Source organism: Orcinus orca, chromosome 16, assembly GCF_937001465.1.
Source record: "Orcinus orca chromosome 16, mOrcOrc1.1, whole genome shotgun sequence".
In the NCBI taxonomy this organism is placed as follows: Eukaryota; Metazoa; Chordata; class Mammalia; order Artiodactyla; family Delphinidae; genus Orcinus; species Orcinus orca.
Window position 1 is genome coordinate 37892102 of NC_064574.1, and position 15242 is coordinate 37907343.

General features: G+C 45.6%; 1 protein-coding gene across 1 annotated transcript in view; it reads left to right on the forward strand.

Moving 5' to 3' along the window:
• SLX4IP (SLX4 interacting protein) overlaps positions 1-13916 on the forward strand; it is a 185397-nt gene extending 171481 nt beyond the window's left edge. The window contains 3 exon segments of the mRNA XM_033440317.2: positions 7838-7938; positions 9007-9472; positions 9474-13916. Coding sequence (XP_033296208.1) covers positions 7838-7938; positions 9007-9472; positions 9474-9722 — 816 coding nt within the window. The 3' untranslated portion in view covers positions 9723-13916.
• The last annotated feature ends 1326 nt before the right edge of the window (positions 13917-15242 follow it).

Genomic DNA, 15242 nt, shown 5'->3' on the forward strand with positions numbered 1-15242 from the left:
GTTTTTTGCTTTAATTATTAGTATTTGCCCCTCCCCCAAATAAGCTGATAATATATTACCTTTGTGCTGCTTTTATTGTTTGCAAAAGGCTTTTAGTTTTACCGAGTGTTGTCACATACAATAACTTGTTAAGTGCAACAAACCTGAGAAGAGATGGTGTCAGTCTTGAACCTTTTAGTTTTCAAGGGACAGGAAGGCCAGCTCTAAATGGCTTAGGAAGAAAAGGGAGGTTTTTGGCTCATGTGCCTCAAAAGCCCAGAGATCAGAGGACAGAGACTTCCATCAGGACTGTTTCTCACCATCTGTTGGCATTGCCTTCCACTGTTTGGCTTCATGGTCAGCCTCCATGTGGTGGTTGGTCCTGGTGGCTGCAGGTTCATGGGAAAAGAGAGCAGGCCCCTTCCTGGGCCACTGTAGCCCATGCATCTCTATGAGGCTCATGAATTCTGAACTCCGATTCGCCTGGCCTGGGTCACAGGCCCACTTCTGGAGTCAGGCTTGGAGATGAGTCCTCCTGAAAGGCATGGACTTTGGATGTACAGTGGGGACATGACTCCCTAAAAGAAAATCTGTGTATTGTTTCCAGGAGATGGGTGAGGGCCCACTATATAGCTATTATCACCTCCCCCCCTGTTTTTAAAAATAGATGAGGAAACTGATGTTCAGAGAAGATAAAGGGCTTGTCTAGATGCCACAGTGAGATAATGACCTAGGGAAGCTGGACCCACGGACTTTGGGCTCAGTGTTCTGTACTCTTCCTCCATCTCCATCTCTAACCAAGATGGCAAATTGACCCCCTGGGCACAGTGGGGAGAGTGCTGCACCAGGACCAGGCCTTCTCGACTCAATCCTGCCCCCAGCTAAATGTGTGGCCTTAGACACTTAATCTCCTGGGTCTCGTTCTGTCAGATAGGGACACTACCTGTCTGCCAAATACTCAGTGAAGCCCCAGTGAGATGTGGGGAAAGAATTTAATCATGTAAGTTTCCTACAGATGCAAAGCATCCTTAACCTTCTTATAAACCCATGTGGTCTGCGCAGGTGTCAGATTTTCTTTCACAACAATGTCAAGGAAACGTGCTCAATGCTTTCCAGTTTCCAAAGTGTGTTTCATACCTCTTGCTGCATTTAACTTCCCCAAACAATCATGAACCAACTATGAGGGGCTTAAGGAACTGGCTCTGGGACAAGCCACCAAGTGGTGCTATTCCTTGGCCTCTGTCCCCTCACCTCTGTGCTCCACCTTGCATCCCAGGAGCGCTAACCTGATGTGATCAGTTCTGGGTGTGTCGTTCTGAGCAGATGTGATCACAAGGAATTCAGATACAGTCACATTATGAATGTGATTTAACGGCTATGTATTCTAATATTCTATGGATTACTTTTAAAATATCCTAGTTGGGTTATTAGCTGTTTTCATTTGGAGTAAACAAAACAGAATCAGAAGAAACTCATGTATATAACCATGAGAAAATAGATCCAACTCTCAAAAGATAAAGACTGAGAGTACCATGTTACTGCATTAAGTGCTTCTGTGAGAAAAATCTCAACAGCACTGAGGATCTTTTTTTTTCCCCTTCTCCCGTTACTGCCTTCATATCTGGCAGAATGTTCTACAATCCTGGAAACAAGAGTTTGGCGGGATAACTTCTGCCATACCTTCCACCCAGGGCTGTAAGGGGGGCCAGTGCACCAGGCTGCGGCAGGCAGTAGCTGGCCTGAGCTGTGACACTGGTGCCCACACAGGGTCAGCTGACATCATGGCCCCCAGGATCTATCCACCCTGGACTGATACTGATATCCTGGGGGCCTGCAGCCAGGTGCCAGGGGACTGGCAGCAACATGTTCCCAAGAAGCCATGCTGTCCGATGAGCAGTGGGATTGCATTCGTGCTGCTTGTCCACGAATGCGGTGCGGTAATAAGAAAACTCCCTGCCTCCCCAAGTTGTTTTGAGGGTGTCATTGGTGAATACATGCAAAGCTTCTGAAACAGTGCCTGGAACTCAGTTGCAGGTTGACACATGGTGGCTGATCACATCCCACCAAATATGCCTGTTGCAGAGTCATCCCAGACTCACCCTCCATTACCCACCATGCCCAGTCCAGCTACCACCCAGTTTCTCTGCTCCCCCTTTACTGCAGAACTCTCCAAAAGCATTGTCCGCACCCATGCTGGCCAGTACTGTGGCCACTGGCCACATCTAGTTATTAAGCATTTGAAGTGTGGCCGGTCAGAAATGATATACTAGAAGTGTAGAATCCACCCCAGACTTCAAAGGTAGTACGAAAATATAAACTCTCTCAATAATTGTATATGGATCACACGTTGTAAAGGTAACATTTGGAGTTGAATAATGCATTATTGAAGTCTAATGTCACCAGTTCCCTATTACTTTTTCATGGGTCCCTGGAAGATTTAAAGTCACCTGTACAGCACAGGTCATATCTCCACTGGAGAGTGCTGGTCTCCACTCTGCCTCCACTTCACTCTTGGACACATTCCAGGTATGCTTGGGTCCCAGCGCTTCACCAAAAATAGCTTTCGTCAAGTCACCTTCCACTGGTCAGTTTTCACGCCTGAAGGCTCAGCAGCTTTTGACACGGTTGTCACTTTTAACGAAGCCATTTCTCCTCTTGCCTCCAGGGACACCATGTTATGTTGACTCTTCTCTTTCCTCACTAACGATTCCCTTTTAGTCTTCCTTCCTGAATCCTCGTCTTCTCAACTTCTTTTTTCTCATCCAAACGCACTCCTACTGGAGCTCGTCCAGACAGATGCCTTTAAATACCGTCTCTGTGGACTTCCCAGCTTTGTGTCTGCAGACAGAACTCTCTTCCTAGAAGCTGTAGCTTAGCCACCTGCTCAGCATCTCCATTCTTCATCCAGGACAGCTCTTAAAGCTTACATACCTAAAATGCATTTCTCGGTTTAACTTCCCCAAGGCCGCCCCCCCCCCAGTACTTCCTGTATTGGTAAAGGGTGACTTCCTTCGTCCAGTTGTTTAAAGCACGGATCATGGAGTTATCCTCGACTTTTTTCTTCCGCTCACTCTCTATATCCAAGCCATCAGCTTATTCTGTTGGGTCTCCCTTCAAATTGTATTTCCAGTCAAACTACTTCTCACCACCACCTGCCTCCTCCAAGACCCACCATCCTTGAATGAACCATTGCAGTATCCTCATCACTGGTCTCCCTGTTTCCACCCTTGTCCCTCTGTTATACCCAAGGTGATCCATTTAAAATACCAAGTCACTTTTCTTCTTGGAACCTTCCAATGGCCTTACCATCATCAACACACACACACACACACACACGCACCTCTTACCTGCTCCCTGACCCCTCCCCAGGTTTGAAATGCTCTTCTCAGGTGCTTGTGCGGCCCATCCTCCACTCAGGTCTGTGGGGAGAGCTTACCTTGTTACCTCCCATAGCCTTCCCTGACCACTGTATGTAAAACTGCACCCCAGCAACCCTTTAGAGGTTCATTTCTCCTCATAACATCATCACCACCTGACATTGTATGGTTTTTTGTTTGTTGTCTTCCCCACTGGGATGGAGACTCCATGAGAGGAAGAACATTTTCTGAGGGTCCATGTCCGTCTCTGCAAGGACCTCAGACAATGCTTGGTGCAGAGTTCAGTGGTGCCTGATTGGATGACTCTGCTTGGTTTTCAATTCCATGCCCCTAAGAACAGAAGTTTATTAACTCTGCCAGGTATCAGAATCACTGGGGAACTTGCTAAAATGTGCGTGCCCTGATCCCGCCACCCTCTCAGCCCCGAAACCCAAATGCGGTAGATTCTGGGGTAGAATCCTGGACATTTTTGAACAAGCTCCCCAGGTGATTTTTTTTTTCTTTTTTTTTTTTTTTGCGGTACGCAGGCCTCTCACTGACGTGGCCTCTCCCATTGCGGAGCACAGGCTCCGGACGCGCAGGCTCAGCGGCCATAGCTCACGGGTGCAGCCGCTCCGCGGCATGTGGGATCTTCCCGGACCGGGGCACGAACCCATGTCCCCTGCATCGGCAAGCGGACTCTCAACCACTGCGCCACCAGGGAAGCCCTCCCCAGGTGATTTTGATGCTGCATACCTGGGCCACTCTCTGCCCGATGCTGCCTTGGCGTGCCAGTTTACATCTGTGTACCTGCTGCTCTGCTCTCTTGAGCTTTGTTTCATGCTCATCAGTAGTCCTTGAATCACCTGGGAGCCTAAATATAGATCTCCTAGCCCCACCCCAGATCTTGTGACTCAGAACTTCCAGGGATGGGTCCCAGGAATCACTATTTTTGAAAAGCTCCCTCTGTGCCTCTGATAACAGCTAATCTTCCCCCTAGCCTTTGGGAGGCCTGGGTGTGTTTTATGGACTCCTTGAGGAGGACAGAAACTTAAGAGCGGGTATTTTTAATGTCTGTCTTAGGCCACCTTCACGCCCCGCCCCTCGTTAATCCAACAGTGTTCTGTCAGAAGTAGTACTCAGTAAGTCACCGTGGGGTGAGAGAACCCTTGATTTATCCACAATTGCAACTTCCTTTGTAACTTGGACATCCACTGGTATTTCTAACTACGTTTCAACCCAGCTCATTCTGGTGGGTATTCTCTTTGTAGTCCTTTCTGTCCAGGAATTTAAAATATGTTTCCCAGGTCAGACCAGACAGCATTGGGGGTAATACCCACCCCCATCACACTTAGACACTCACCTGCTCTGCCTCCCCATTGGACCTGTGCTGGGGCGCATGGGCTTTGGCCGTCCTTGACGTACGGTGCATCCACTGGTTTCCAGAGCATCCCCAGGAATGGAGGCGGGCCTGACCCCTTGCTCTGGGTGCCTGCCTGGGCTGCTCAAGCTGCTGAGGAGGGTATGTCCCTAATTAGACTTCTGGGGCCGGTGGCTTTGCTCCACTTCGGTTTGGTTGCTCCCTGGAACCGTATATAGACACACCTTTACAGGTGGACGTTTTTATTTTATTTTATTTTTAATTTATTTATTTCATTTATTTATTTTTTGCTGTGTTGGGTCTTCGTTGCTGCATGCGGGCTTTCTCTAGTTGCGGCGAGCGGAGGCTACGCTTCGTTGTGGTGCGCGGACTTCTCATTGCAGTGGCTTCTCTTGTGGAGCACGGGCTCTAGGCGTGCGGGCTTCAGTATTTGTGGCTCACGGGCTCTAGAGCGCAGGCTCAGTAGTTGTGGTGCCCGGGCTTAGTTGCTTCACGGCATGTGGGATCTTCCCGGGTTAGGGATCAAACCCGTGTCCCCTACATTGGCAGGTGGATTCTTAACCACTGTGCCACCAGGGAAGTCCCTACAGGTGGCCATTTTTAAAACCAAAATCCTCAAAGTATTACCAAAGGTAAATAAATAAATGGGGCGAGAGGTGACCAGGGAAAGATAGTTGCAGCATTTTCTTCCTTAGCTAGACTCAGAGCTAGCGTCCAGGTTGTGAAGAATCATTGATGACTGATGCTGACCCATAGCAATCCTCTTGGTTAACCTGTTTCTTAAATCCTGAGTCCCCGTGCAGTGCTCACTCTGGACTTTGGATGGCCTGCCCGTAGCCTTCTTGAATATGTTGAGTTTGTCTGTACTCTTTGCAGAAGATGTCAGGGTCGTTAGTCACACAGAATCTGAAAAGCAGCAGTGTCATCCGGGTAAGCCCTGGAGGCACTTGCCACCTCAGCCTTAAGACTTTTGCTTCTGTATAAGCCACGGTTGCATTTTGATGCCAGATGTGAGAAGCCATTAGTAATCAGGACAAGTCCCTTGGGAAGTCCTGCTCCGAGGTGGTAGCTGCTTCCTCTGGAATACTTGTTTGGGGGGCACCGGAGGCTGCGATTTAGTGACAAAGGGGAGTGAATTAACCCTAAAATGTAAGAGTGAGAGATTTCTAATGAGATCTGACAGTTCAAGGGCTGAAGGAGTCTAATCTCTTTTCTCCCCTGCCCACCCAGTCTTCATACAAATGTAAATATGCCTCCTTCAACAAATTGCCAAATGTGGTTTTAATTTGGAAGCGGGAGACCCTGCCTCACCTTTTTCTTTGTTCTTTTTCTTTTCTTTCCTTCTTTCTTTTTTTTTTTTTAAACAGGAAGTCACAGGTTTTGTACGTTTTGAGCTGGACATTTCCTTCTGTCACACTGTCACTCTTTCTGTTGTTGTTTTCTTCCAAGGACATTTCCCCCATTGTTTGTTGTCAGAGGACTTCGGGAGGAGAGTCGATTGTCCTGTGTTTTTTAGAGATGTTTTTGAAGTTCCCATAGGAAATGCAGAGTGCTCTCTAAGCTTAAAAAATATATAAATAAATAAATAAAGGCAGCGGTTGAATCGAATATGAGATGCAAAGAGTGTCACTATCACAGCATCATATGTTATGTGGTCTGTGCAGTATCCATTGTTGTTATTTATGACCCTGTCTGCCTCCATTGTGGACTTCTTCCAGCCTTGGGGAATTTACATCATTCCTAATAGCAAAAGGCTTTCTGGTTCCCACAGAGTTGTTCAAAGCCTGACTCATGCTCCTTATGTTAATTGTTCAGCTCTGAAAATACAGCACTTACAGGGTGTGGTTGTAAGGGGGAGATCTACTGTACTTATAGGGCATGTTTAGAAGTGTTTCACACATAAATCTCAATCTCTCTCTCTGTCATTTAACTTTTAAACTAGTCCTTTTTAGTCATCTAGTAAGTCTTAGGGAAAAGAAAAGGGACAAGCATCAAAATGCAGTATAATCCAATAAAACCTATTGTATTCTATTCACTGACTCTTCAAACTGACTTGGGTCATAACTGGACATGACTCTGAGTGACATTGGTCCAGGTCTGAACCATAGGCAGAGTTAGTGAGAGCTAAAGGCTGGTACTTAGTGGCGCAGGGCAGTGATTGTACGAAGCTCATGGCATCGCTCTGTGGGACACCCGGGCATCACACAGCTGGCTGCCGCCTACCAGGCTCTCTGGGGCTGTCATTCTTAATTCCAGTGTAGGTCTAAAGCTAGGACCTACTGGTACCTTACCAACACCATTCCTTGTAGCAGCAACATTTTACTGTGGAATTGGCTGGAGAAGGTACTTAGAAATGTACCAGAAAATAAAAGAAGTTAACACCTTTTCTGAATGATCTACATGCTAACAAAAAGGAAACAACTTTCCAAAAGTAAGAAATGGGTCAATGTTGGTGATGGTTGGGAGGTTTTTACGTTTTATAATTGCTTCCTTATGAAGCTTCCATGGGAATATATAAGGATAGATAGATAGATTACCTAAGAATTATCTAAAACCATGTTAGTGCTGTCAGTTTAAGGAAAAAAAAAACCTCCCAGTTTTTTAGTAACCAAGATTACAAACTCCAGTTTTCAAAGTACCCGTATTGAAAGGCTTAACTCTTGACACTGTCTTGAGTATTGCAAAAGCCATATTTTGCATTTTTGTCAATAGAGAAAATGTAAGAATTCTGAGGCTAATCAGGGTACAGACCACTGTGCCACCAGGTCTCTCCGGAAGGTCAGGCCCACAGTCACACGGCTGCCTGGCTACTGACCCTGGGGCGTCGTCACAGGGCCACAGAGATATCAGATAGTGGACGAGAGTTCCCAGATGTCTTGGAATCACCATCTTGCACGTTTGTGGTGCACGTTCATGTATGAAACATGTGCTGGGAAGCCAAGGGAAGTGACAATTTACGCAAAATTTCTAAACTAAATACATTAGAAAAGCTTAACATGACGTAGTTACATCCAGTCCTCACCAAATGAAATCTGCTCACCGGGGCATTTGGAATGGAACTGTTTTTCCTCCTGTTCAGCTAATAGATTTCTGGTTGAACTTTTGTTATCTTTTGGAATAGCCGGGAAGAGCTCTCCAAGGAGCGTCGGAGGATCGTGCTGCATGCATGGAGAGGCCGCTTCTTCCTGGCACAGAGCTCAGGAGAAACGCTCTGCAAGACCTGTAGGTCCCATGAGTTTCCTTTTCCTCCCTCTGGACTGTCTGTATGGGTTGGCACATAACACGAGGTCTAGAATTCAGCAGGAGTGCTCGGACCCTAATCACAGAAGCCCCTCTGGCGCTGACCCTACTCTAAGTCACAGACTGGCTTTTCCTCCTTCCAAACTCTTTTTCTCTCACTTTCTGGACAGTGGGGAGCAAGGCCTTGCTTCACAGGTGTGTTGCAGAGAGTAATTAATGACAAGCGCCTTGAAGATGAAAAGCACCTGTTGAGGGTATTTCGTACAACTTTCCGAGCAACCCCAGACAGATCTAAAAAAATACACTCCTTTCCTAAGGTGCCTGTTCTGACCCTCGTGTCACTGTGATAATCCTTGGGCCCCTCAAAGCAACAGTAAGAACACAGACATACGTATTGGTTCCCAGACTAAAGCTTAGGCTAAAGAAATATTTTAGTCTCAATATTTCGGGTTTGGTGGTTTAAGAAACTCCTTGCCATTCACAAGGCTCCAGTCTCTGAATTCTCCCTGGGCAGCTTCTATCCTGCTCCTCCAAGTGAATTTCACACTTACTTAGAGTGCAGTTTACATTATCAGTTGTATGTGTGTTGTAGAAAGGGAGTTTGTGTATGTACAAGCATGTTCTTACTCACACACACACACACACACACACACACACACACACACACACAGAGCCTGTGCTTGGATGTATTTGAGCATTTACTTCTGGGAAAAAATCAATGTATTAAATGTAGGCAATATTGATCTTTAACATATGAAATGAATGCCTCTCAGCCTTAGTTAAAATATGAACTCCATCATAACTCCATTGATAACCCAGTGATCAATAAATAAAGTGTGTCCTCGTGTACTGGAAAATGTGATGGCTCTTGCTTGATCTGGTCTGCATGTAAATATACACTTGGGGATTTTCCTAGATTGGCCGAGGGGTGAGGAGAAGGGAGAGTAGCACATGCGTCCTGCTTCAAGTGTAAGAAGTGTGACAAGGGGGACCTGGAGGAAACCTGGCCATTACAGCTTTACAAAACAAAAAAATCTTTCTTTGTTTTAGTGTGAACAGAACTGAAACAAAAAGGAGCATCGTGAGCAAATCATGGAGCAGCAGGAACAGTGTGGGAACATCCAGTGACTCAGTGATTGCGGAGGTAGCACGGAAGAGGGGGGACAGCCAGGCCCCATCCGGTCCCCCGTCCAAGGGACAGGCGAAGGCTTACATAAAGGCAGCTGAGAACCACCGGGGGCTTCCTGTTCCAAAGCTGGAGAAAGTTCATCAGCCCCCGCCAGAAGGCACCAGCAGCCAGCAGAAACCTCATCCTGGGACGCGGTTAGAGACGGGGCTTCTTCGCGGGAGCCCTGTCTGTAGCTGTGAGTCAGCATTCCCGGGTCCAAAACAAAGTCCACGAGGGGCCAGAGCACAACAGAAACGCAGGAACCGCGGCTCTGTAGAAGACGCCGACCACCGCAAGAGAGCTTCTCTTGGAAGTGATCGATTAGTCCCGAGGGAAATAATAGTGGAAAAAAAGCAAAGCTGTCAAGGTTTTGCCAACTTCAGAGCTGTCAGATCCGGGGTTACTTTTGAAACGAGATTTGGCAGAAACCGCATCTAATGAAGAGTTGCATGCTTTGGAAAATCTCTCCTCCAGACATCTTATGAAAAATAAGCCAGGGCAGGCACGGCAAACTGGCTCAGCCACAAACACTGAAAGATTAGCTACGACTCAGGGCAGCCCAAGCAAGAAAAGAAAGAAGTACGAAAGAGGCCACTAACTTACGGAAGAAGATTGCAAACTCGTAGTTGAGGATGTAGTGGCCAAGCCTGTGACAAACGAGCAGTGTGTCTCGATGCCGTGATTTTAAAGGAATTCGAATGATTGTTTCAAATACAAAATATATACCTGCGTTGGGGTCAGCTTTCAAAGCAGCGGCCTCCAGGAGCCTACGTGCTTGTTCTGACAGCATTGCTACTTTCTCATTCACACTTTATAACTGTCTTCAGAAATTTACTTTAACGATAAATAGCCACTCGCTTTGTTGGCAGTGACAGTGTCCATGAAGGAACCACATGAAGAAACCAATCTTGTGCTTCCTTGTCACATCCATGTACGGACCACACAACGGGCCACGATGCTGCTGGTCAGTTCTCCTGCCCTTCAGCCTGAGGAGGGCAGCCAGCACTGGAGGAACAGGCTAGCGGTTCACACTGTCTGCCTGTGGCACCAGCATCATGATCTGAATCTGTGGAAGAAATGCAGAGCCTGGGTCCCACCCAGACCTACAGAATGAGAAACTCTGGGGGATTCTGAAACCTGCCCAGGTTCGAGAACCACCGGGCTAATTGGAGACTCCCTAGTGTTGATTCCCTCCAGCCTGGCAATTGTGGCCTCCAGCGCATCGGCAGGGGCCCACGTGTGGACAGGCACCCGTCATGCCCCCTCCAACCTGTAAAGCACCTGGGTTCAGTGTATGAGTCACTTTGTTCCCAGGTTCTTAAGCAGGGCGGCCACAGAGCCCAGGGAGCTGTGACTTTATCCTAAGAGTTGCAGGACATTTACATATAATTCAGCCCAACATTAGGGGAAGATGTGGGAGAAGCTTGTTCTTGCTTGTAGCTCAGGCATGTCCCTGCCCTTGCCGCCACCTCTAAGATTCTGGTTTAAGTTCAGGACGGACAAGAACCCAAGTGGAACTCAGTGGCCAGAGTTTGCGGTTTTCCACTTGGAAGGCTTCACAGGCAGTTTAAATTTCAAACCAGGAGCCTTCCATCTGCAGTATCACCCACTGTTGTCTCCAGTGGGCTTGCTGAAATGTCACATAGTGAATCATAGCAATGACTTATTTTGGATGGACACCTACAGTAGATTTTCTTAACCCAGTTTCATTCTAAAATAAGGAAGAAACCATATGCAGAGGCCACCCATCAAATGTATCTTTTTTCCTGCTCAACATTGGGTGGTCCTTTGAAGTAGTACCTCCCTAGTAACAAGGAAAATCAAGTATATTCCCCAAAGTGTAGGAGTTAGCAAAAAATAACCCAGAAAAAGCCCAACAATATAAAAGAATATGGAAGTAGACACAGTGTAAGTTCATGCTTAAGATTAATTAGTGGTTTCTCCCAGCTCATTGTGTCCTTCCCCACTCTCCTTTCCCCTCTTAGATTGCAGGGCAAGGCTTATTAAGAGGCAACCATATTTCATGGCATCATTTTGTGTCATGAAGCTAAGTCTTGCTTGCCATACCTGGCCGTGGATACAGGTGCTAGCCCTTTGATGTTCCAGACTCTTCTGGTAGCCTGTTCCCTTCCTATGGTCCCAGCCTCACCACCCCCACCAGGAACATGGCCCCGCCCACTGATACCCCTTCCTCTTCCCACTTAGCTTTTTTCCTGCCCCAGGTGATTCCAGTCATAGGATTCTATAGGAAAGGGAGCCCAACAGAATACCAACCACAGTGGAGCAGATTCTGCTCCTCCAGTAGGGGCAGACTACACAGGGTGGAAACCTCCTGAGAAGGTGGTAGAACATGGCCCATCCTGGGCCCCTCTCTCAGAGCGATGCGTATTCTCGGTGTGCTCTTCACTAAAGACAGGACCACAGTGTGTCACTGAATCTTCTTAAACAATTATTGGAACATTGGAACAGTTTAAGCAGAGAGGGCACAAATAATAACCCAGGGAATAGGCCAAGAAACAGTGAGCTCCCTGGAAGAGTCTGGAATTAAAAAGAGCCATTCCAATAGCTGCTGCCTACCCCAGAACTAGGAGATATTTGAACTGGAGGCACCAGAGAAAGTTTTTATCAAGTTTTTATTTCATTAGTTAACCTAGGCCTGGTGGTTAAAGCCAATACTTAGACGCTTAGTGATCGTCCTTCAAGAAAAGACTTGTTTTAGAGTTTGGTATATTTGTGGAAATAACAATGACTGTGATCTAGAGGGAAAATAGCACCCTTGGCTGTAGATAGATAGGGTCTTTCTCACAGCCATCATGTACGTGGGATTTTTATCAGGATTAACAGAGGGAACAGCTCTCTGCTTCCGCAATAGGGCATGTGTTTGAGGAATTTTACCTTTAAGCATTTTCCTTCCACATGTCTGAAACACCCCTGGATCTCTTGTTACTTGAGTGGTTCTTTGATTCTTTGGATATTTGGAAGTATGGAGTGGAAAATGGGCTGCCAGGTTTTTTTTGTTGCTTACTAGGTGGGAAATGAAGAGTCGGTTCTCTACTGCCAGAAGTGGGTGTGTTTTGATATTCTTAATAATCTTAATAATTTCCAGCATCTGAAAATCTGAGACCCTGTCAGTATTCTTAGTTAAAAAGAATAAGTTCTTCAACCACTTACTTCATAAAGCAAATTAAATGTATAGTCAAGTTCCCGTAAGTCTAATGCTTGGAATCCAAGTCTGATGCTATGGGTCCAATTTGATTAATGTTATAACTTTGAACTCCCTAACTTTCTTGATGTCATGGCTTCTACGTCACCTCCAAGTGCTTTCAGATGACTTTTTAATAGATTGGTGGTGGGGTTTTTTTGTTTGTTTTTTTTTTTTAATGTTCGCAAATGTCTGAGAACAGTCAGTGTGACTTTTCTTACACATTTTTCTTTTCTTTGCCTCTGGAGGTTAACTGTCATCCAGATATGCATATAAATTGCTAAATGCAAAGGAGCAAACGTTTGGGGAGAGAGGGGTAAATGCTGCAGCTTTTGTGCTCACTTATTTTAAATGAAAAAAAATAGGAAAAATGTATTTCATTTTATAAAAAGCAAGAGTCCCGAAAACTCTCTATATTTTGATTTTTGGAGACTATAGCTTCCTTCTGAATGAGTATCTCGGGTATATCTTGGGGACAACAATGGGATCACAGTTAATTTGTTTGCTCTCAGTGTCATGTTTGGACTTTAGCATGAATTGTTGTGCCTATCAGTGGCTTTTGATTTCAGAAAGAGCTCAGAGAGAGCAGAGCACGTAAGGGAAGGAAACCTCTGTACCCAAGAGAGTGGCCTGGGATCACGGTGTCGCCGTTCCCAGTTTCCTTGAATTCCTTCTTGGCAGGACCCACTGTAATATCTCCACGGAATTCTGGTGAGTGGCCTTCCTTTGGCTTTCCTAAGAGCCAGAACCTCTCTTTTCAGTGTGCTGTGCTATGGCTTGAGTATGGAAATCCTTTTAATTTCTTCTTTTATGAGGAAGTTTCCATGCTTGGTTTGTCAAGACAAGAGAGTTCAAACGTTGTTATTGAAACACAAATGAATTGAAACGCGTTGCAACAAGTAAGAAATCAAAGTTAAGCTGATTTCTGTTAAACAGTTTAAAGTCTTCCTTGGTATAAAATAAATTAGGCATTGTAAAATGAAGTTAATTCAGAAAATCACTCAGGGCAGAAGTCTAACCATGTATATCATTGGTGTTACAATTTATGATGTAATTAAATTCTCAGAAATCTGCAGAACTCCCTCTAATTTGGTTTCTGTGTTTACTCAACAAGACAAGGAACAAATATATGTCAACATGTAGCTTAACAGAGGGAACTTGAGTGGATGAAATTATTGCCTTTAATTGTCGAGAACTGCTCAGTACCGGGGTTGGATTTAATCACATAAGTTGTATTATGCAGCATGATATTATCTGATGATTGCTGTTACAGTTACTTATCAAAAATCTTGTTAATTAAACAAAAATCAGTGAAACCATACATTTGGTCCCCAAGCACCTGACCAGGCAACTAAAGGTATGGATTTGACAGATCCCCAGAAGAAACTTTCTTCAGTCAAGGTAGAAAGCCAAACACTGCAGGCATCACCAGGAGAACTCCCTTCTCCCGTTAGCCTTATCCTCTCATTTGTTTTGTTTAAACTGCTAAAATAGTTCAAATAGTTGTGCACGCCTAGGGGATGAAACTAGTATGTAGTGTAAATGAGCCTGTTTTATGAATAAAAAGTAGAATTGTTTTAAAAAAGTAAATTAGCGTATGTCACTTTTCTTTAAAACAAGTGAATTAACCCCAAGGAATATACATTCAAAATGCCCTTTTCTGAACATGCTATCTATAACATTATGTTCTATTGGTTGGAGACTTTCTCTGCCTTGAAGCAATTCTGAAGTTTTGAAGACTGTGTTAAAATAATCAAAGGGGCTCTTCATTTGAACCACTGGCCCTAAAGATTTAGGTCTGGAACACCCTGTGCGGGATGTTGTGATTAAATTGTCCCGTAAGACTTGGGGCGGCCTCTACATTGCAGCTATGTTACCACTTCTGCTCCCAGTGTGAGTCAAGATAGACTCCTCTCATGAGGGGTTAAAGGATGTGACCTTGACTCCTTTCCAGAGGATCTTGACATTTCCCAAGTGGATTCATTTCCATTTTCGAAGTGAATTTACTCCTAGTTCAGCACCGAATGAAGCCCTGGGCTGACTCTTTCTCTGCACTGCCTTTTATGACAGGATCCCAGGCCTCTCTGGTTGCTTGTAAATATATTTCCCCTCAGATCCTGTACTTAATTTTTCAGAAGCATTTCAATATCAGGTTGGAATAATACATCTGAATAGCTGTGCGTGAAATGCTGAGAACCGCTGCACTCGACAAAGCAAAGCCCGTTTCTTCTGGCCGTTTTGGTCATGGGTGCCATGTGGCCGGCCCAGGAAAGCTGCCCTGGCCTGCCTGGGGCTACTGGCAGCCCTGCTGTTTTACCACCAATTGGTTCATGTATTTGGGGACAAGTCACTTAACCTTCCGGGCCTCCGTTTCTTCATCTGTCAAATAATCTCTGATAGTTTAAGTACCACACTGGGCTCCACAGAGCCCCGAGGTAAGCGTACCACTCCGTGTATTAATTTCACCATCCGTTTAAAAGTGGGTTCTTGACACTGAAATTGGAATTACCTGGGTAGCTTCTATTGGCCTAGGCATTGGCAGTTTTAAAAGCTCCTCCAGTTCTCATGAGATGCCACAGTTAAGAACTATTGTTTAAAAGCAGAGGTTAGGGACTTCCCTGGCCATTCAGTGGTTAAGACTCCGCGCTTCCACTGCAGGGGGCACGGGTTGGACCCCTGGTTGGGGAACTAAGATCCCGCAAGCCGTGAGTCGTGGCCAAAAAATAAGTAAAACTGGGGGGTGGAGGTTTGAGTGTGTTTAACTGGATGTTAAAAGAGGCAGGGTCTGCGAAGAGCTGAGTATCCTTTAGAAGAGAGGCTTTCTGCAGATGAGAAATGGGCCACTTTCAAACAAATGGGAAGGGCTTAGGCGACAAGGTATCAATAGGCGTAAGTTTTAATCCGACGAGGGATGTG